This window comes from Euprymna scolopes, chromosome 12 (genome assembly GCF_053919585.1).
Source record: "Euprymna scolopes isolate OS-2025 chromosome 12, ASM5391958v1, whole genome shotgun sequence".
In the NCBI taxonomy this organism is placed as follows: Eukaryota; Metazoa; Mollusca; class Cephalopoda; order Sepiida; family Sepiolidae; genus Euprymna; species Euprymna scolopes.
In genome coordinates this window covers 114,088,769-114,112,624 of record NC_136493.1, presented here as the reverse complement: position 1 = coordinate 114,112,624, position 23,856 = coordinate 114,088,769, and the positions used below count along the sequence as shown (strand labels likewise).

Here is a 23,856-nt window from a genome sequence, read left to right as displayed (position 1 = left end):
TTATGCTACGAAAGTATAGCAGAGAAAGAATCAATAGTAAGTCAGAATAAATGAAATAATCATGATGATATCAAGACCAAACATCTTATACTTCCTGGTGTAAGGTGGTGGTGGTGGCAGTAAATTTTTGCGTGGGAGTAAAAGTTACTCCAACTTCCTGTATGTATGACTATTTTAGGTGAATCAGAAAAAAATGTAGAAATTACTCAAAGTAAACAAAAAAAAAAACGAACATGCATAAGGGAGAGACCCATATTTATGCCATAAAAGTATAGCAGATTCAAAATGCTTCAAATGAAGAAGAATTGAACCGTGAAAGATCTCAAAACTTACCATCACCTGAATACCACAGAGTTTTCCAACCACAGATGAATGTACCAACTCCACCACCTCTTTGGACCATTCTTCAGAGTTTGTCTGGAAAAATAAAAATGTTGCCAGAATATTTGCTAAAATGTTATAATGGACAAGATAAATCAAACAATTCTCCTAAAAATGTTAATTCTATTTCAATTATTTATTGCAAACTGTACGTATCCAACATTGGACGTGATGTTGTGTGTAAACATATTCTGGCTCATATGAATGACGGACGTGCAGTTGTAATATGCTTGGTCAAAGAAACGAAAGGAGGGGAGTACAGAAAATTGAAAATATTTCAAGCCAGAGTCAGATCACCCAAGAGATATTCTCTCTGCTTGAAGAAAATAAGATCCTCATTGAGTAGGAGGAGTTTGTTAGGATCAGCTTTGTGAGACGAACAGTGCTCAAAAGTTGAAACTGGTAGCTGTTACCTTCAGTGGATGTTTTTTCAATGGCCAACCTCCAAACAATGATCACTAACAAAAAGCCCGAACCAGTCAAGGGTAAAAAGATTTCAAGAGATGGGAAGGCAGGAGAGGGAAGTAGAGGAAGAAAAGGAGGAAGAGAGAGTGGAAGTTGGATATTTGAAGCAACTGGTTTTTGTTAAAGTGACCAGGTAGTTTGACCACTATGTCTCTCCTACCAGGTTGAATACTTTGCGACAAGAACTCTTCGTTGCAGCAGTGACAAATTCTAACCACCACCTTGAATCGGCACAAGTGAGTTGATCAAAGCCAGTGCGATGAATGCAAATATGTTCACAATTGAAGAAATTTTAATTTTGTTTGCTCATTTTTAAGCTTAAGGTAGACAACTCCTATTACATTCTTCAATTTAAAATGAGTTATTCTTCCTTGATTATTTTTACTTTTAAGTGATTAAGTTATCTAGGCTGAAGTAAATTTTTAAAATAAAAAGTGAATATTTCATATTGTCAATAACACGGTACAACAATAACAAATGAAAATTAGCTGGTCTGAAGCCAAGTAAAAAATTAACTTAGCTTCTGAAAAGCTAATTTTCATTTGTTATTGTAAGCTAAAATGCTATTTGGGTCTGGCTTTGAAAATCCAGCACGATAACTACATCATACAATTGTTCAACAAAGTAAAATATCGTCTGTTTGTGACAGTTGAAACAAAAAGCTTTCTTTAAAGTATGTCCTAATTTCAAACAATTTTATTCAAGACATGTAGATGAAATGATACTATAAGTTTGCTAAAAGAAAAAAAGGAATAAAAAATCAAATACTAAAATGTTTATGGGATTGAAATTTAAACATTTTCTAAAATGTGTTATAAATTTTATTGCTAAACACATTTCTTTAAAATGTCGATTGAATTACCTTTCGAAATGTAAATATTTGATACTTATACAGAATAAGAACCATTGGAATTTTCAGGCATTTTACATAAAATGCCAAAAGCTGTCAAAACACTGAACCAATAAAGTTGCAGCAGTAAATGTCATGTAAGAATCCATTAATTTGATATCATTAGTTTATTATAAACAAGTTATTTGTTCAAGCCTTTTTCAAGGCAGACAAAATTCAAGTTTAAAAAATAAACAAACTTAGTATATAAAGAACTCGCCTGGGTGCTTGGGTGTTTGAAGGTGTGCGTTGAGCAAAAAAAAAAAATAAATTAAAAAAAAAAAAGTAGTAGTAGACAGGCAGCTTCGAACTTGTACCGCGAAGGAGGAAAAGAATGTGAAAAAAAAATGTGACGTCTTTGCCGTTGTGTCCATCGTCAAACCGGAAGTCAATCAAAGAGGGGATGATTTCGAAAATATTGGCGAAAAAAGCGACCCCCCCCTTTAGAAAAGTGCCTAGTTGAGAGTGAAGCAATTAATGTTTTTAGCCAATTTTTCGATATCTGACATCTGAAGGGTCGAGCTTCAAAACGATACCGATCTTGTGAAAATCGGTAACCTTTGTCGAAAGTTTTAGGCATACATACATACATTTAAACAGACAGGTGAGATTTATATTATAGATGATATAATAAGCCAAAAACTAAAAATATTTTAAGGGTATTTTGATTTTTAATTTCACATCGGCTACATTTGTAAAGGCCTGTTCTTCAGATGCTGCACTTCAATTTCTTGTTCTCTTTCAGTGGAGAAGAAATCCTTCATGACTGAGACAATTTTTATTTTTGTTCCTTTCCTCCACGTTCAAAAAATGACCCTGGTGTCTAACTCTGTCCCGTGGGGAGGTACTGTAAATAGGAGCATTAGGTAATTTCATGATAAAAGGGACATAACTCTTGTATCAACAAAACTGGAAAAATGTATTTATTTCGATTTTATTTTTAATGTTTGAAAAATATTTTCATAGTATTTTAATGATTACTAAAACAATATTTTAATAGTATTTCAATGAATATTAAAAATATTTTAATAGTATGTATTTCAATTTTATTTTTAATATTCTGGCACAAATTTTCACCGAATATAAAGCACACAATTTTCAAGGCCATTTCAATACACTTTCCATATTTTCAAGGTAACTATAGAAATAACACCTTTCAAGACCAAGCTCAAAATTCAAGACCTTTTCAAGCCAGTGTAAACCCTGCTTGTAGTAGTTATGAACAGGTTGCAGACAGTCTTGGGTTTGTGATGGTTGATATAGTTGTAAGTAGGTAGTGTCTTGGAACAGATTAAGAGAGCTTTAGATCAAGATCAGCTCACATAAACTGACAAACATGGTCTCAACAGAAGGTAAATGTGGACCTTAGCGTGTAGAGAGTCGATGATGTCACATGCACACACGTTGAGTGCAATTTATATTTGCACAATGCGTTGAAGTTTGTGCTTTTATGTTTTATTTTCTTTTATACATGTGAACCCGTACATGTGCTCCCGCGGTAGCCGCTAATATGAGAGATAATGACATGGCCAGAAGAGAAGATGAACACAGAAACAACATTGAGTTTGGTGTCCGTTGGTTGATGAGCAGGCGACCACATGGTTGCGCATAGACATTTGTGAAGAAAACTTGTTTTCGACACATGCATGGACATCAATATGAAAAAAAAAACAGATAGAAGAATACTGATACATACGGGCACAATTCCGTACAGTACAAGGCGTATGCATAAGGGTGGAATGTGCATAGCCGGTTCAATGTCCCCACGAATATTCTTCCGAGAAACAACTTCTTCATTTCCAAAATCTATGTAGCAAACCTAGAATTATAGAAGAAAATAGAGAAAAATAAGAGAAGCAAAAAGCAAAAAAAAAATGATTTCAACATCATAAAAAAAAAAAATGTTTTCGACAAAGTTAAAAATAAATAAATAAATTTTCTTTTCGACATCAAAAACAATTTCCGGTAAAGCATGAAGTTTACAACACCAATTAATCACAAGCGATTCTTTTCAGAGGATTAATTTATAAAAAATACAGTGAAGAATGATACGATGAATGAGTAATGTGAGTTTTAAAGACAGTTTTAGTTCTGATGACCTCAGAGGAAGATTTAATATGGACAGTATAGAAAGATGTGTGCATAAGAGTACATTTCAATCGTATGGACATCTTGAAAGAATGGATGAGAGTCCTTGGGTCAGGTATGATAGCAAAGTCATTTTTCAAGTAAAAATATGGCAGGAAGTGATACACACAGATGATTGGTTGATTGTTTTTGCTTTACGGCATATCAACCCTTTTCAGGTTATTTAATGCCGAATCCAGTGATTTTGAAGAAAGATTTTTTTTCAAGTCTGATTCTTTTAACCCATAGTTGTGACCCTAACAGATACTACTACTCCAGGTCAGAATGGACCTAGGAGCAATGGCAATTAAAGGGTGGCTCCACACTCCCCAAAGACCGCAAGCTGGGGCCTCACCATCGCATATAGTTTAAGACCATATCCAAGACCGCACATGGATGAAAGAAAAAGGAATCAATCGTATGTGTATTCATTTCTGAGATTCTCATGGATGGTTCTACTATTTAAGAGAAATTAACGGAAATTTCTTAGTCTTCCATGTTAGTAGGGTTGTAATCAAGCAATTTAAAATTTTATCGTTCCGTAAAAAAAAATGTAATCAGTTAAAATGCATCTAAACATAAAAAAATTACACAATATACACAATACTTTTGAAGCTTCGTTCAATTTAAAAATAAAGGTGAAAATTCGGACAGAACTTATGGGATGACCTGATAGATCCATTGCATTTGGGAGAGGAATCAGAACAATCTCGGCTCAACTGAATGTTTGATCATGTTAAAGACTTTCTTAGCTTTCTGAAACTGTTCTCTCGAGCTTTGCTGGTTAATGGCTGACTTTTGCAATTCTCATATGAAGAGCAGAGAAGATTCTTGATCAATACTTTCTTCAAAGTCGCCTGACGGCCACCTTTCTTACCAAGATCAAGATTCGCTTTGCTTGGAATTGCCGTAATTTTTTTTTTTTTTTTACAGCTTCGACAAATTTTGTTATGCAGACACAAGTCAGAATGCCTGCTAGCCACTGCTCCACCATCTCCATTTCTTGAGTTCACATCTTACAACTTTCAAGGAGGACTGAACCACAACTAATATTTCTAATTTAAATCCAACACGAATCATTATAATGCATGTGACTTTTCTAATATCTGGCGCTTTTTTTTTTTTTTTTTTTTGCAAAGACCAAGGCGACACATGGATGAAAACAGTTAGCAGAAAGCGAGTTCCACAAGTCTACAGTTATTGGCAAGATGCTACTGGAATACGAAGATGTATTACAATGCCGACTCATGGCGTAATGGATAAAGTACTAGGTATTCACTTCTATGTTACACCCTTCTGGAGATTGAAGGTTCAATCTTCAGTGTGGACTATATTACTTAAGACCAATCATGGCTGACAGAACAAGAGCATGCTACCTAATTTTACTGTGGATTAAATAAACGGTTTTGATCCATTTGAAAGTGTGCAGATTCTCATGTTCAATAGAAATTTGACAAGATAAATCTGAAGAAGGTTATATGTGACATTGGCCGAAACGTTTTGCGAATAAGATTCAAGAAGAGAATAGTAATCCAAATAATCAAAAGTATCAATCCTTATCAAAAATGCAGAAACTTTTTTTCTTGTTAATTATACTGCACAATTGCCCTGATTTGTATCAAAGCGTCTTGTATTTACGAAGTTGGCACATTTTTAAACATCATCGTTAAGTTTTGTACGTTACAGTATTTCTTGTAAGTATTCCTTTGATCAAGTTTAATTTACCTTAATTAGTTTGTCTTCAATACCTATGACCTTTGCTCGGGCCCAAACCTTGTCAGGTTCATAAAAACTGAGACAAGAATCACCAATTTTCCAATCGACAGTGCTTGGTTCAGAAAGACACTCATTTGTATATGATTTTAGGCAATCATTCAACACTTTCAATGGTTGGGGAGCATCTGAAAAAAAAAAAAAAAAAAGAAAAAGTAATCTAAATAAAAAATTAACAGCACTCCTTTTCACTGATACCTTAATTCGCATCACCTTTTAACTTCAGTGTGATTTTTCCACTGTTGCCAAGCACTCAACTTACTGTCCTGCCTAATTCGTCCCTCATAACACAGCTATTCCCCTTGTATACAAATTAAAGTTCTTTTTTGTTATAATGGTGAAAATAGAAATATTAAATTTCAAGTAAAACTAATGGTATCATTTAATTGTCATGTCATGGTAATGAACATATTCAAAAATTATGAAAAACAATAAGGTACAAAGTTAATTATTAATTAAAACAGTTTTCAAAGAAAATTACTGAAAACCGAGTTTTACAAAAAAAGAAACCAGAGAGTTTGAATCGTAAGAAAAGGGAGGTAAATATTTTCTGAAAACTGAAAATCTTCGACAAAACTTAATTTTCACTAATTGTCTTTGAAAACTATTTTCATAAAAAATTAACTTTCTATCTTATCGTTTTTCGTAAATTTTTTCATTATTGTGACATTATAAGTAGATACCATTGGCTTCATTTGAAATTCAATATTTTGATTTTCAAATTTCACTATCATAACGAAGAATCCAAATTAATGCCACATACATTTAATTTTTTAACCATACGTACATTTTTATAACTAGTTTTAGTGCTTATACAGTACGGAGCATATATGAAAATCACATTCCAAGTAAAAATTATTTAAGTACTTGTACAGTTTAATCAAGACATTAAAAAATGAAAATATTGAAAAAAATCTATATTGTACATACTCGTTATGGAATAAAGTTTTCATACAAAAAAAAAAAAAAATTTATTTATTGCAGACTATTATCCTCATCTTTCTTAATTCTTGTTTCATGACGTTTTGGCCAACTATTCCTCTGGCCTTCGTCAGGTAGTAACTGCGACAGGATAGGAACTCTGAATGAAACTGCATTCTCAGTAATTACTGTCATCCATAATTGTTGTCGTTTCACCACGTTTTGGCCATGTAAGCCTCTGGCCAGCTTCGGGTAGGATAATAGTCCGCAATAAATAAATTAATAAATAATACCCATCTCAATAATGAATTCCAATTGAATAATATATATACCATTCAGTACGGACCCGACCATGGAAGATCAGATAATAAATAAACGTGGATTTATAAGATTAAAATATCCAACCATGATCACCCTTCGGGGCCCGTGACGCAGTGGATAGAGACATTAAATCTCTACGGTTCCAGGTAAGAATTGTCTGAAGATAGCGATTTAGATCCTACCCAAAACCGGCCAAAGGCTTACTTGGCCAAAACGTGGTGAGACAACAACTATGGATGGCAGTAATTGCTGAGAATGCAGTTGGGAAATTCGGAGTTCCTATCCGTCGCGGTTACCACCTGATGAAGGCCAGAGGAACAGTTAGCCAAAACGTCATGAAACAACAATTCAAAAAAAAAAAGATGAGGATAATAGTCCGCAATTAATAAGTTAACAGATATGAATCCCAATTAAATAATATAAAAAAAAATTAATTTAATTTGATCAGTTTTTTTTTCATAGAGGAAAATCAAATTTTGCTGACAAGGAGGGAGCGCCAGGGGAGATAACTCCAATCACCAGTTACAGTTTGTCAAAATTTGACAAGATTATTTTTGAACATTGGCAGATCTGCTTGATCAAATTAAGTGAATTTTTTTTTTTCTGAAAAACTTCATTCCATAGCGGGTACGTACAATATAACTTTTTTTCAATATTTTCATTTTTTAATGTCTTGATTAAACTGTATAAGTACCATTATTTGTATATTTATGAAATAGGCAAACATAAATATCCAAACCTAAAAGGAAAAATTGATTCAAAGTTTAATTAAAAATAAAAATCAGTTATTGTATTTTGACAATCCACCATTCATTATTAATTTGTTAAATGATATACTGGCTTATCTCCCCCTGTTTAACAGGTATTTCCGCTTTCATCAAAGGCAGAAATTTATTTAAAACTGTGATTCTCACCTGTGCCCCTACTGTATAAGTGCTGGAGTTTTTAATAAGATTTTGTTTTACTAAAATTTATGTATTTAGTTATGCTATCATTTGGCAATTTGCATACATAGCCGATTTTCACAGCAAACAATTCTTACTGCTCTCAGCTCTTCAAAAGAAGAATGTTTGAAATATTCAAATCTACTAAAGGGTTTTTCCTAATTAGACATTCCATTTATTTCAGCTATTTCAGTTATGGTCTAGAATTACTCTGATATAAAAAAACAAAAATAAACAAAACCCTAGTCTAATTAAATTTCAGGTTATAGTCAGCTAATGTACTTCCTAACTTTTGGCATGGCTGCCTTTTGTTCTTCAGTATTTTTATTGCGAAGCGATTTATTGAAATAAAATATAAGAAAAGGACATAGTGACATGTATGCAATAAAAATTAAAATTATACAGATAAAAATAATAAAATTAATTTTTATTTTTACTTTTAATAAAAATTAAAAAATAAAGTTTGATCTTATTTGAAATTTTATAAGAAATATGTTTACGAAATTATAAACTAAGTTAAATATCTTTATTTGAATTTATATAATAAATGTCTATTAAAGTATAAAAATAAAATTATTGAAATCAAAACAAATGAAATTTATTGAAATCAAAATAAAATTTTAAACATCATAGAAGTGTATCCAATATAGTTTTAAAAGATTTTTTTAAATATTTCAAAAGATTTTAAAAAAATGTTTTCAATAATTCTTAAAAAAAAAACAAAAAAAAACACAAATAAACAAAAAATAAAATTAATTTCAATAATTTTCAATTAAAATTAGGCCAAAAGAATATTTCAATGATTAATAAATAAAAAAAAAAACAAACACCAGAAAAACATAATAAAAAAAAAGAGTACGTGCACAGGGGAGATGTACACGTGAGAGAAAAAAGCGAAGAGTTATCCCGGAAAATCTGTTCTGGCAAAAATGTACTTTCACCATAACTAATGTTTGTACAAAATTTCAAAACAATTCAAGGCATAGTTCTTAAGAAAAATGCAAATGGATGAACAATTTGGGGGCAATTTTATGCTTATAATGCTCCAGAGGGGCGGGGGGGGGGGGACACAACCAGAGTTATCCCGGAAAATCTGTTTTTGCAAAAATTTACTTTCACCATGACTAATGTTTGTGCAAAAGTTTTTTAAAATTCAAGGAGTGGTTGTTAGAACAGATGAATGGGAGTGAATTATTAGGTCCAATCCCTCCTTTGTTGAGGAGCCAGCAATGATAAATTTAAATAGCGAACCTATCAAGTTCCCAGTGAAATCGATAGCAAGAGGAATAGACGTTGGTGTGAGAGTGAAAATACCCTCACTTTCTGTGTGAATGCCTGCGTTAGGAGAAACTTGAGCACTAAAAACTTTAAAAGATATATAAAGATAAAGTTAAGCACATAGTTTATGAAAACATGCATAAGAAATTAGGATAATTGGCTGAGGAAACAGATTAATGTATGCATGCTTTGATTGAAAGCTAGAAAAGTAAATGGATTAGGAAAAAAAAATATATAAGAAATTTACCTTCTGATGGTAAACACTCATGAGCAAAAATTATGCATTCCTCATTTACATAGGATGGAACTATATAGAGGATTTCTTTAGAAGGAATGGGATAAGGTTTGTAGCACAGTTTGTTGGTACTCTTATCCATTTTTTCAGGGTCTGCATTCACCTTTATTTCAATTTTTCTGTAAAAAAAAAAAAAAAAAATTAAATACATTTAAATAGTTTTCTTTTTATGCGAGAGACTGTTCTGTTCAAATTTGACAGGGCACTTTTGTTTGTCTGTCACGTTCAAGTTTGACAGAACATTTTTTGTCAGACTGTCACTTCTAAGTTAAAGCACTGGCCCATACGGGGCAATAATATTTCATACATGAACAAATGGTGGCTTTGTAGAGATATAGCATACTGTCAGATTTTTTTTCCTAGCACAATAGAGGAATCCCACCTTCTTGGTAGCAGCCTCGGCAGTGTCTATGTATTTGCTCCATTTCACTACAGACTGGGTGTCATTTTCTAAGGCGTCAGACATTATCTTCTCTTTATATATAAAATGAACTCATTTTTTCCCCTCTGATTTTGACCTTAATAGGATTAAATATCAAGGCATTTCATGCAAATGTAATATCCACAAACTGCAGCACAATATCTGAGGTGTGTTATAGGCCTATTACATCTCCACATCCTCGATAATCGTAGATCCCTATATTTTTTCTGCTGAGAGTTTACGGCCAAAATCGGTTAAAATCTTTTCTGTCTAATAAATTCGTCTTTCCCCCGCGACCACTTAATACCGTTGCGGGATCGTTCACAAGGAACAGTTATGAAGGAACACCGGTTTGAGTTTTCTTTACTTTGTAGTTGCTTCAAAAAACTGGAATCGAATTATGACATTTTTTTTTTTTTTTTGCTTTTTGCTGTGATTTTTAGTTTTTGGTTTTCCGGACACGTTTTTCCGATTTCTTTTTTAAAGAAGTTTTACGTTTGTTCGCTGTTTTCTTTCTGTTTTGCCGATTTCTTTTAAGTTTTTTTTTTTATATTAATAAAGGGTTATTACTTCGCTTATTCTTCATTTACCCCCCCCCTACACACACACCTCCAAACAACCGGGCAACGCCGGGTACCCCCGCTAGTGTTGAATATGTGCAATAGTGAATGCATTTACGTTGAAAAACAATCAGTGCTACAAGTTTAGGGCATATTCCATTAAAGTGCTTGCAAAACAAGCACAGAGATGAGACATTGCCGTGATAGGACAGGGGTTAGAACTTGACAGACAGTGCGGGACCTATTAGATTGGAGAATCTATTTGGGACTGTCTAATAGAGACAAATAGCTGATGTATTTAAATAAAAACTTACCGTTTTTCGGGAAGCGCCAGGCCATTCTCTTGAAGTGTTTTACCCAAGCTGTAATATTCCTTGCCAGCTGGTTCCAAAGCAGTTTCTGGAATAACTTTTTCAAGCAGCAAGTCAACAGGCATTGAAGAACCTTGAACCTGACCCTAAACAAGAATATGTGTGAAGTCCTTGAAGTGCATAGTAAATAAGACAAAGACACGTGTTGAAAAGAAGATAAGAGGTGGATTACAGTCAAAGAATTATGTACTTACTGCAAGAGTCCACTATGGATGTGAGTGAGTGTGTTTGTTTAACGGCATTTCAACCTCTAAGGGTCATTTAATGCCAAAAAAGTTTTGTTGATATAACAGGTTTTCAGTTTCTTGTAAAAATATTTTAAGTTTCTTGAAAAGTTTATCTTTTGAAGCAAAATGCTTTAGGTTTTCCTAAAAATTGTTTTAGTTGTATAGGTTTGTTTTTCTAAAATGAATTACTTTATAGGAGTTTGAATACATTTGTTTCTTTTAAATAGTTTATGATTTGTTGGGGTTCCACTTCTTGGAAAACTTTTCTAATGTTTGTTGTTTTAAAATATTTCTTCTGAGTGTGTTTGTGTTTTCTACATTCTGTCAGTAGATGTTTAATTGTTAGTTGTTGGTTGCAGAGTGTGCAATTTGGTGTTTCCTCCACTTTGATTAGGTAGGAATGAGTTAATTTTGTATGTGCAATTCATATTTGGTTTAGTACAATTTCTTCTCTTCTTTCCTTAAAAATCCTTTGTTTTTCGTTTTTAATTATTGGTTGATGTTCGTGCAATTTGTTTGCAGTGCATTTGTTCCATTCCTCTTGCCACTTGTTTCCTATATATTCGTTGATTTTTCTTTTTGTGTGGTATTTTAATTTTTTTCATTTGGTGGTTTGTGGCTTCTTTACCAGTTTGTCTGCCTTTTCATTTCCTGGGATGCCCACATGACTTGGTATCCAGGCTATTATAATTTTTTTTATTATTTTTTTTTTTCGGTTATTTTGTTGTATTCTTGTATAATTTCTGTGATAAAAGGGTGTTTAGATTTTACTTCAAGGGTCATGATACAGGATAGGGAGTCTGTATATATGAATTTTGTTCGTTGATGTGTTTGAGAGCTATTTTGATGGCCTGCAGTTCGGCTGTATATATTGAAGCCTCGTTGGGCAGTCGTATTTGATATTAATTTTGTCTATCTGTGCATGCTGCACTTGTTCCGTTTATAGTTTTAGACCCATTGGTGTATATTTCTATGTATTCTGCGTATTTTTCTCTTACTTCTCCGAAGCTGCTTCTGTTTGTTATATTATTCGTAATGTTTTTCTTGTAAGCAGTAAGTGTTAGGTCGTTTTTTGGTTTGTGTAATGTCCATGGTGATCTGTCGTTTATTTTTTTGAGTAATTATATTGTCAGGGTTTTCATTGATTTGATGTATTATTTCTTTAATTCTGTGTCCAAAGGAGGGTATACTTTTTGGTTTCCCTGAATAAAAGTTTGTACATTGTGGGTTGAAGGTAGTTTTGTATGTTGAGTTTTCGGGGTTGCTTTGTAGTTTTGTTGTGTATTGTAACGCTAGTTTTTCCCATCCTTAAATGCAGGGGTAAGTTCTTGGGCTTCTATATGCAGGCTTTCCATTGGTGAAGTTTGATAGGCTCCTAGGCTAAGTCTTAAACTTTGATTCTGTATTGTTAGTAGTTTGTTTTTGTAGGATTTGTAAGTAGAGCTGTATATGGCACAACCATAGCCCAGTTTGGGTCTGATATGTGAGCGGTATATTTTGAGCATTGTAGCTTGATCTGCTCCCCAGTTTAGTTTTGATACTATTTTTAAGATATTTATTGTTTTTAAGCATTTTTGTTTTAATTTGTTAATGTGCTCCTTGAAGTTTAGTTTGTTGTCTAAAATGATCCCTAGAAATTTGATATGTTGTACTACTGGTATTAGTTGCCCATCTAGTTTGAGCTGTGGGTCAAGGTGGTATTTTCGTTTCTTACAAAAGTGGATACATGTGGTTTTGCTTTTGGACATTTTGAATCCATTTTGGTTAATCCAAAGATTTATTTTGAAAAGTCATCAACAAATAATGTTTTTTCGAATCCCATGTTAACATTTTCGATTATACCGTTGATTTTAATTAGAAAAAGGGTAGCAGATAGTACGCTACCCTATGGTACTCCTGTTTCTTGTGTGTATTGATCTGATGTTATATTTCCTAAGCATACTTTAAATGTTCTGTAGGATAGGCATTTTTGGATAAATTTTGCTAGGTTTCCTCTGATTCCCATATTATGAATATCTTTCAAGATTCCGTACCTTCACGTGGTGTCACACGCTTTTTCGATATCAAAAAAGATTTAGACCACGTGATGGTTTCTTATTAGACTGTTACGAATATATGTTTCTAGTCGAATAAGTTGATCATTAGTATTATTACCTTGATTTTGCCTAAATCCGCTTTAGTATGTAGAGATGAGATTATATTTTTCTAAATTCCACATTAGTCTTGTATTGACCATCCTTTCTGTTGTTTTGCATATACAGCTTGTTAGGGTGATAGGACGATAATTGGTAGGGTTGGAGTGATCTTTTCCTATTTTAGGAATTGGGATGATATTGGATTCGAGCCAGTGTTTTGGGAAATTGTTAGTCCACCATATGTTGTTAATTATCTGTAAGAGAATGTTGAGAGATGTGTCTGGCATGTGTTTTAGAAATTGATAGTGGATGTCGTCTGGACCGGTAGCTGTATCTTTACTTTTATGAATTGCATTTTTTAGTTCTGTTATAGTGAAAGAGGTGTTATAGTATTCTTTGTTATTGTGAAGTTGAGTTTTTCTTTTTCTGCGTTGTTTTTATATTTTTGGAATTTGGGGGAGTAGTGGTTGGATGATGAGTTTTGGCTCATTTGCGATTATATTTGCTATTTCTTTTTTGTCTATAATTTGTTTACCATTTGGTGTACTTATATTATTTATTAGTGTTCCAAGTTTTTTTCCAGTTATTTTTCTAATTATTTCCAATGTTTTTTTTTTATGGCGTGTTGTTGTTCAATTTGGAAATGTAGTTTTGCCAGGTTTCTTTTTTGCTTTTTTTTATAATATAGCGTGCTTTTGCTCGTGCTTGTAGGTATTTTTGAAGGTTGAGTTTTGTAGGATGTTGTTTGAAGTGTGTTAGCATTTTTTTCTGTTGGTTATTGCTTTTTTACATTCTATTGTGAACCATGGCGTTGATTTTGGGTGTGATTTGGTGGAAGATTTTGGGATTGTCTTGATTGCTATTTCGTTTAGCATATTAGTGAAAGCTAACATAGGATCTTGTTTGTTAACTATTTCTTGGTTAATTAAGTTTGTACAAAGTTTGTTAAATTCAGTCCAGTTAGCTTTATAGATTTGCCATTTTGGTTTTGTTTCTTCTGTTGCAGGTTCTTGGGTTTTGAGAAAAATTGGGAAGTGATTGCTGCCGCACTGGTCGTTATGTACCTCCCATTGGAAGTCCATAAATATTGTGGGGGAGCATAGTGTTAGGTCAATAGCTGATGTTGCTCCTGTGCCTGGGTGATGGTATGTGTGTGTTTTGTCGTTAAATATAGCTATTTTGGGTGATTCCAGTAATGATTCAATGATTTTCCCAGTTTGCTTAATATTCTCACATCCCCACATTTTATTATGGGTGTAAAAGGTGGGGGGGGGGGTTGTGTTATCAGATCTTCAATTTCGGTTTTATTTAGTTTATGTTTAGGTGGAATGTAGATTGAACAAATAGTTGTTGATCGGTGGAGTGTAGCTTTAATTGCTATTGTTTGAAGGTTTGTTTAGAGTTGTAATTTTGTATGTGGTATCTGTTTTTTTATTATAATTGAGGTGCTACCTATTGGTCGATTATCTGATCTATTTGTTTGGTTGTAAATGTGGTATTCTTTGAAGTTGATGGTGTCCGTTTCTTTTAGAAGAGTTTCCTGTAGGCCAATTATGCTGGGGTCATATTGTGCTATTATATGTTTGATTTCTTCGTAGTTTGGTTTTATGCCTCTGCAGTTCCACTGTATGATGTTTTTATTCATTTCAAATTTATTTTCGTTTTCAATTAATATTATTTCTGTTTTTGTTTGTTTTAGTTTTTGTGTTTTCCTGTTCCATTTCCATCTTTCCAGATATTGTGTTTATCTTCTGCTTTTGTCCTTGTTCGTGATTTGAATCTTTCACGGATTATTTGTGGTTTTTGTTGTTCGGGTTCTTTCTTGTTCTTTGAGACTTGTTTTAGATCATTTGAGTGAGTTTTAGAAGATACTGGTATTTGTTTCTTGTTTTCATTTTGATTAGTTTTTAAAGTTTCAATTAGATTTTTGAGTTCGGAGATTAGCTTAAGTAGGTCTTGGTAGTGGGTTTGGTTTGTTTGGTTTGAAATTTTTGTGATTTCTGCGTGTTTATTTTTTCGAGAGCTTGCTATTTTCCTTGCTTCAGGAAAGGATACGTTTTGTTTGTATTTTATTTCAGCTATTTCTTTTTTGAAGATTTTGCATATTTTAGAATATGCTGGATGTTTTTCTTGGCAATTTGGGCATTTTGTTTCGTTGGGGCATTCACTTTCAGCGTGGTTAGGTTCTTTTAAGCCACATTTTCCACATATTTTCTGTCCTTTGCATGTTTCTCTGCTATGTCCATATTTATGACACTTGAAACATCTCAGAGGAGCTGGTATATATTGTTCTACTTTTTCTATTATATATCCAATTTTTATTTCTTTGGGGATTTTTGGTGTATTGAATGTTAGTATGTAGGTTTTTGTAGGTATGGTTTGACCATTCCTTTTTATGTTTATTCGAACATGATCGATTACTCCCTGTTTTCTTAGGGCATTTTCTATTTCTTCTGCTGAAGCCAAGGTTAATTCATGGCTTTTTATGACACCTTTTGATGTGTTTAATCTTTCATGAGCAAAACTTTTGCATTTATAGATATGGAATTTTTCCATCTCTAAGATGTTTTTTGCGTCTTTATAGTTGTTTGTGACAAGTAGATTGCTGTTTTGAGACAGAATTTTTTCAATTAAGAATGGAGATAGATCGCTGATCTTTTTTCCTTCTAAGGTTTCAATTACTATGAATCTTGGATATTTTTCTTTATCAATTATTTCATAGTTATATTCTTGCTCACTGTCTGAGTTGGTTATGTCAGAGTGGGTTCTTTTCGATTTTGTTTTATTTTTTTTGGTTTCTGGGTTTTTTGTTTGGGTTTATTATATCCATGGAAGTTTGCTTAGATTTTCATCTCTTTTGCTCCCCACCCTCCTCAGAGCCTGAAACTGGGAGATGTTAGGAGGGAAACCCATTCGCCCTTTCATCCCAGGGATACAAAAGAGATATACTCAATTGATTGAGTTTGTTCCATCATTTCCTGTTTCCTCCTTTAGTTTCTTCTTTCCCAGTTTGATAAAAACATTCGTTAGGGAGCAGTTGTGCAGTTTTGTCTCATCAATTGATTGACCCTTGCCATCGCTTTCTAACACTTACCTGGTTTATCTACGTTTGTAGTAATAAGACGTTGTATAATCTTTATATTAAATTTGTTTATTTTTTTTTTTTAAATGTTATAGTTGACATTTTCAGTGTAGGTGTTAGGGCTTGACATGACTAGCCGATTGATTGGATCGGGCCTCTCCGACCGCCCGTCTAGCCTAGTACAAGGCCGAAGTAGAGTGACTGATACCTTTATTTTCCCTAGGCATCAGTTGCTCAGCTACCAGAATCCTTTTCCTAGGCATCAAGGGTTGCCACCCATGGCCAACAGGTAACCCCATTGAGGGACTTTTACCCTCTGCAAGTGGGGCAGTCGGTGTATTCTAATACCCCACCGACAGGGCCAGGATATAAGTAGGGATAATACCGCAATAATATATATATATATAATTATCTACTATAATAATTATTTAAATACCTAGAGACACTGTTATCTGCATCTTCATAGTTGCTGTTTTACAACAGGGCCCGTGGCGCAGTGGATAGAGGCGTTGAGTCTCTACGGTTCGAGGTGAGCATTGTCTGAAGATAGTGGTTTTAATCCTACCCAAAACTGGCTTAAGGATTAGTTGGCCAAAAACATGGTGAGGCGACAACTATGGAAGGTAGTAATCACTGAGGATGCATTTAAGACACTCAGCCACTCCTATCTCGTTGCAGTTAGCCACCCGATGAAGGCCAGAGGAATAATTAGCCAAAACATTGTGAAGCAACAACTATGAAGAGGAGGATAACAGTCCTCAAATAAATAAATAAAATTAAAAAATAAATAAAAAATAAGGGTACTTGTACAGTTTAATCAAGACATTAAAAAATGAAAATATCAAAAAAAGGTTATATTGTACGTATCCGTTTTGGACTGAAGTTCTCCGTAAAAAAATTTCATCGAGTAGTTTTTTTTTTTTTTCACAGCAGAAAAACATGTTTTTATGAGAGTGCATTCAAATCTGCCATTACGAAATTGCTGAACATGCCACGGGGAGATAACTCCAGTTAAAGTGCCAACACTCCCTCCCCATCTTTATTACTAGCTTTTTCTTCCTAAAAATCAAACCTTTTGCTCGTTATCATAACAAATTGCTTTTTCGCTGTAAAATAAAAACCACTTGATGGAATTAAGTGGATTTTTTTTTTTTTCGGAGAACTTTGTTCCATAACAAATATGGACAATATAACCATTTTTTTTTTTTTTTTTTGATATTTTCATTTTTTAATGTCTTCATTAAACTGTAGAAGTGCCAAAATAAGATATAAAAATAAAATTACTATAAAGATTCAGCATCTTCCTATTATAGACAAGCATATAAAATTTTTTTTTTTTTTAAACAAACATGGTTGAAAATTGTTTGGGTCTTCTCACCTGTTTGACAATGAAATATCTTTTCCCTTTTAATTCTTCTAATGTACATTCACAAGCCGTCCGCGTCCATTCGCTGTTGCCACCTGCAGGGATGTATCCAGATAAATGACATTTCAAGGCAAAGGAAGCATTTTTGGCAAAAGAATCCTTTAGTATTCGAACATCAGAGACAGGAACAATTATTTCAAACCCATAATCAATAAAATACACCTGAAACATGAACAAGATTTCTTTAATTGATAAGCAATTATCATAAACACCAACAAATTAGATCAACAATAAACTTATTTGTATGGCAAAAACAAATTTCATCACAAAAGTAACATTAAAATTGAAGTGGGAATTTATTTAATAATTTGCATAATAAAAAGTACTGTAAAGACTCAAGCAATTATTTTTTTTTAATAATTGACGAACTGCAGACACTTGTGCCCTCACGACGTAGACAACCTCAACAAACCTGACAGGCAGCTAAATCCCACCCCCACACAGTAGAGATCCCTAGAGGTAAAAGATCTTTCTACTCCAGTAGTTTCTTCCCTAGAACCGCCAGACTCTGGAATTCCATTCCAGGTCCCTGCTTCCCTAACTGTACTGACATGCAAAAGTTCAAGTGTAATGTGAACCAACATCTTGCTGCCCAAATCCCAACATAGTGCCCCAGTAGTTGCTGCCCCTGATAGTAGCCCCCTACACCAAAGTGGCAATGTGCCTTGTTTGGGGTGAAAATGTAATAAAAAAAAAAAATTGCATCAGAAAAATACCATTAAAAATCTAAGTGGGAATTTAATAATTTACATAATAAAAAGTAATGTGAAGATTCAAGCAATTATATTTTTAATTGCATTAGAAAAATGCCATTAAAAATGTAAGTGGGAATTTATTTAATAACGGTGGGGAGAATCGCTCAAACTTGCTGATCATAAAATTCTCTTATATTTTAATTTATGCAGATTTTGTATTTATTATTACACAAAATTCTTTATTGAATATTATATTGTACTTAATATATAGTACTGATTTAAAAAAAGAAAAAAAAAAGACTTGGGTGCCATCAGCTAGAATCAAAACCAAAATATATTGCATTCCAGCTGCATTCCCTCATTTACTGCTCCAGCCTCATCTGCTACTGTTTGAGCTAACCCGACAGACAGACAAGAAAGCTTTAAAAGTAAACAATTTTTAGCTATGAAAGAATTTATCAGTTAAATATTTATACACACATGCACACACCTCTACTGTTATAGAGATAGATTTGCATATAAAAACTAATATAAAAAATTTAATGTAAAAATTTTTCTTATTTACGGGCGGGGGGGGGGGGGGGGGGAGCAAAAGTAACGCTTTCTATTTTTTTTTTTATTCCACCCAAATGAATCAGATCAGATTGCAAATTGCATTGTTATGATAACTGAATTCATGCATTCATGACCCCAAAATTTCATCTCTTTGTTGCAGATATTGACAGTGTGAGACTAAGAAAGCAACCCTGTTATATATATGCGATAGAAGCAAAGATTCACCATTGAATTCCTGGCAAAAAATGCATTGAGAACGGTGACGACTATGTAGAAAAATAAATTCTAGAGTAGAAAAAAAGGTTACTTGTTTTAATGGTTAGTTCAATCTTCATAGCTCTTCCAATTTTTCAAGTTTTAAAAAAACAAAGAAAAGGTTTTACTTTTGGAGCAATCCTCGTATAAAAAAAAATCAAACTACAAATACAAATTATTTTATTAGACTGAAAATCGAGTGGCCAACATGCAAAACAGTTAATTTTTCAAAGCTGGTAACTCTTCTCCATTGTTACAGTAGATAACAATTTTTGTTTATATTTTTAAACTACACAAGCATTACATTTTCTAGTAAACGGATAGAGTTTAGCAAATCACAATAATTAGTAAGTAGAAAAAAAAAGATGAAAGGTGATGAAAGTAACAAATAATGATAAGCAAAAAACAAAAACAAAACATTTTACCACAAAAAAAAACATACGATAAAAAGTGTGTACGGTGACCAATAATGAAAAACAAACAAAAAAAAAAAAAGAAAAAAAAAGATGAAAGGTGATGAAAGTAACAAATAATGAAAAACAAAAAGCAAAAAAAAAAAAAAAAAAAAAAAAACATTTTACCACAAAAAAAAAAAATAAAAAGATAAAAGGTGTGTACGGTGACCAATAATGAAAAACAAACAAAAAAAAAAAGTATGTACGATGACCAATAAGCAAGAGACGGTGGCTCACCTCTAACAAACTGTTGTGTAAAACATCCAAAACCCTGGCCCTGAACCAGGTGTACTCGTCATCGATTTTAATGATTTTTTTATCAATGTTTGAATAATTTTCTTCAAAATCAAAAAAAACAATGCAGTCGGTACCCGTATTTACTGAAAGACAGGGTTGAGGTTCACTGCTATCATAAAAAGTTTGGATTTCGGTCATTAACCTATGATAAAAAAAAGAATACACATTTAATCGTCCTGCAGAAAACAATATATCATGCATGTTAAATATTTCATAGGACTTTATTATATACTTGCGCTCGTAGCAACTATCATCCTGGTCAAATCGATCCAATTTCCTCCTGAGCATGATCTGCATCTCGAACAATCAGAATCCAATTTTGTCAATCTTGGGCCAGGTTGCAAGATATAGCTAACCACTCCTGATTCTATCACCGGAGATCAACTAGTTGTAGGTTCGATTGTTATTATCCAGGTCTGCCCACCGACATGCCAGGAAACGAGGGGAGAAAGAGGACCTTGCGAATGAGCTCCCCCTCTGGTCGACGAACAGCATGTCCAAACCACCAAAGACGTCATAGAAGAAGGACAGACAACAGGGTGCATAGGTTTAGTCTTGATGGAGAACATAAGATTAAATCTACGCCCCCTGCTGTGCATTCTTCCGTGATGACATCTCCAGTGATTTGGACATGCAGTTCATCGATCAGAGAAGGAGCTCATTCACACGGTTCTCCGCCCCCCCTCCCCCCACTTTCTGCCTTCATTATATACAAGTTAATTAGATATTTAAACAATAATAACATAGGGTTATATAGGAATGATAGAAATTTTGAACAATGAGACAAGAACTGAAAATTCCAAGTAGATAATTTGGTGCATAACTACAGATGCTTTTAAAAATCAATAAATGTGAATTATATATAAAAGAAAATGCAAGTCTATAATATAAAGACCAGTTATTTCACTTTTTTGTTTTATTTTACTTCAGTCAAAGTTCTCAGAAATCAAGGGGTCCTCAACCTGGGGCTAACACTTGAACTCTGTATGAGATACATAGATATTCCAATGTTCCATTAACGTTCTTTATCTTTCGAGCACTGAGTTAGTAAAGAAGTTCAGAACATAATCTCCCTCTCCCCAATTAACCATTTTTATATATTGTAGTATATCTTATATTTTGGTTTCTTGGTCTTACTGGATTCCAGGACAAGAATTTATCTAGTCTGGTGGAGTATCCAGCTTTGTGCTATTACGTGAGGTAATATCACTTGGAGAAGGTGCACCATTCCTCCTAAAAGCTAATGTGAGTTAGCCATAGTGAGGAGATCTTATTTGTGCAGCGAATACAATGTGATTTTGAATATTTGGTCGGGATTTACTTCTGTGGAAAAAGTATCCTCATGCCAGGTTGTTCTGACAAAACCCTGTACAAAGAGACCTTAGACACTTGAGGACAGTGTTTAGTAGTTATCTGTGTGTATCTTTGTATGTTCGATTAAAACTTAAAAATAAATAAAAATAAAAAATAAAACAAATATGCACATAGTTGGTATTTAAAAAATTTTTTTTTTTTATAAATTAGTGTTGCCCCTCACAAAAAAGTAAACTACAGTTGTTGTTGGTGGCCATTGCCGTCCCCAAACAATTGCAGACACTAGTGGCTGTGGCCAAAATGAAACAATCTGGCTTTCATTGGCAATTAGGGATAATTTGGGTCGATAACATGCAGGTACTGTTTGAATTTAAAAAAAAGCAATTAAGGGAATGTGTAAATCAGGATGAATGATCCATTAGAATAATAATGGAAAGTAAAAACAGAAGTTTTAGAGATGAGGGATCCTCACTGTATATGGACTGCTAAGAGTGATTGAAACCAGTGGTAGCAGTCCTAGCTGTTTCTGTTTGTTGTTCAAGTCTTCCTCTTCTTTTCAACTCTTCCATCAAAAGTATTAAATTAAATTCCAGTTTTATGTCGTTTTTTTAAAATGTAAAACAAAACAATTACGACTTTTTTTCACTTCACTTCTTTGAGTATTGTCATGTTAAGAACAGCGTTTGGAATAGATATCCCACACTTCCTGTTAAGAATGGTGTTCTGATTAGATAGACACTCCCAACATCCCCATGCAAAGAACGGCTTTTGGAGTAGGGAATCCCCTTTTTATTAGGGGAGGGGGGAATAAGGAGGATGAAAATAACCCCCCCCAAAAAAAAAAAGTGGGGTGGCAGTGTCGGTAGGAGAGAAGTAGATTTGTTTATCACGCGTGCATACAAACGTGGCAGCTAGTGCATCAAAATTTGAATGAGATTTTCTTAATCAGCATAGTCAAAAAGCTATAAAAGTAGTCATTATAAATGAAATTGTGTAGGTGGACCTAATGTAGAAATTTACCCCCCCCCCCAAAAAAAAAACAAAGTAAAATAATATATAAAAAAAAATATAAAAAATAAACTTCACGTATGCACAATCTCGAGAATCAGTTCGTAAAAGAAATTTAAATAAAATACTCCGATTTCAATTCCTTATGGAATGAAATTTACGTTAAAACTGTAGTGTAGGTAAAACATTGGTAATTGTGACTAAAACCAGACCCTAACTTCCAAACACACGTGCAGCTCTGTCAATTGAGGCATGGAAGCAAAAAATGGAAAATATGTAAACAGTTTGACAAAATATATACGATATTAACTTAAACATACTTATTTGAAAATATTTGCGATAAAAACCTATAAAATCAATTGCTGAAAAAAGGTTATATATTTTTTTATTATAAGGGCAGTGAAAAAGAAATAAACATAAAATATAGTTCAGTATGAATATAGTTTAACAGTTTTAAAATGGGAAGAATATATACAGTGATATACAAAGCAAGCGAGTGAGAGAGAGAGAGAGGAAATAAATGTTTGTTTTTTCTTTGAAGAAAGAGAAAGAGACAGTTGGAAAGAATATATGCAGTCAGAGAATCCAGTAGATTACACAGCTTTAAATGAAGTATATATAAATGAATTACCTAAAAAACAAAAAAAAAACAAAAATGTAACTATGTTTGAAAAAAATATAATTAATCACTGACATAAATGTACAAAGGAAGCGAGTAAGTAATTTACTCATAGGGCAAAAGTAGGTAACACTGTGGCGCTATGGTTGAATTCTACATTAGTGTTTGTTTAATATGCTAATACCGTTAATCTGGAATATAGGAATGGCCAGAGATCATCCAATCAGAAGAAGTGGCATTAGTCTGGGGAGACATTATTATTTTTGTTTCAGAAACGGGAAAATTATGTTATTCCAATGAGTTTATAATCCAGTTATGAAGATTGAAACCCCATATCTGTCCAAAGTGTAGAATACCACCCAGTAATGACTGGGAGTGATAGGAGGACTTGTTACTTGAGGAAAAAAATAGGAACTACTTCCTCTAAAGATGATAGCGATTGTGATGATGTTGCTGCTTGGATGAAAAGTAGGATTTTATTATAACGACTAAATGTATCTAAAATGGCATTCTAAAGCTCCATAAGACAGTGGCTAATAGTGTAGACATATAGAGGGGAATTTCTGTAATCAAAACATAGCAAAGTGCAATAAGCTATGTAAATGGATAAAAGATATATATATATATCTTATTTGTTTTTGCGATACGTCTTGAATGAATTCAATTATTTACAAAAGTGCATTTTTACCTAAATGCGAGTTGGAAATAATTTTCCCTTTAACCAATTTGGTACCCTCACATGGGGAGTGGTATATATATTATCTTTAAAATATAATTATCCACTGACACGTGTTTTGTCATCTACGACTCATCAGAATCATCATGAATCTCGCTAGATTTAGCTACTCTGATGAGATGTAGACAACGAAACACATGTCAGTGGATAATTATATATATATATATATATATATATATATATATATATATACATACATACACACTACACACACACCGAAATATGTTTTCTCAAACCATCAATATAATAATCATTACTACTTCTAGTAGGCTGCCCCACGAAGATTAAACACAGACAGAGAATGCT

At 33.2% G+C, this 23,856-nt stretch overlaps 1 protein-coding gene across 1 annotated transcript in view; it reads right to left on the bottom strand.

Annotated features, from left to right (window-relative positions):
- LOC145291462 (RING finger protein 17-like) overlaps positions 1-23,856 on the bottom strand; it is a 191,442-nt gene that overhangs the window by 32,960 nt on the left and 134,626 nt on the right. Inside the window, exons 29-35 of the mRNA XM_080137321.1 lie at positions 19,814-20,015; positions 17,569-17,778; positions 10,690-10,832; positions 9,347-9,513; positions 5,588-5,763; positions 3,432-3,554; positions 334-417 (exon numbers count right to left, since the gene is read on the bottom strand). Coding sequence (XP_079993447.1) covers positions 334-417; positions 3,432-3,554; positions 5,588-5,763; positions 9,347-9,513; positions 10,690-10,832; positions 17,569-17,778; positions 19,814-20,015 — 1,105 coding nt within the window. The remainder of the gene's footprint in view (positions 1-333; positions 418-3,431; positions 3,555-5,587; positions 5,764-9,346; positions 9,514-10,689; positions 10,833-17,568; positions 17,779-19,813; positions 20,016-23,856) is intronic.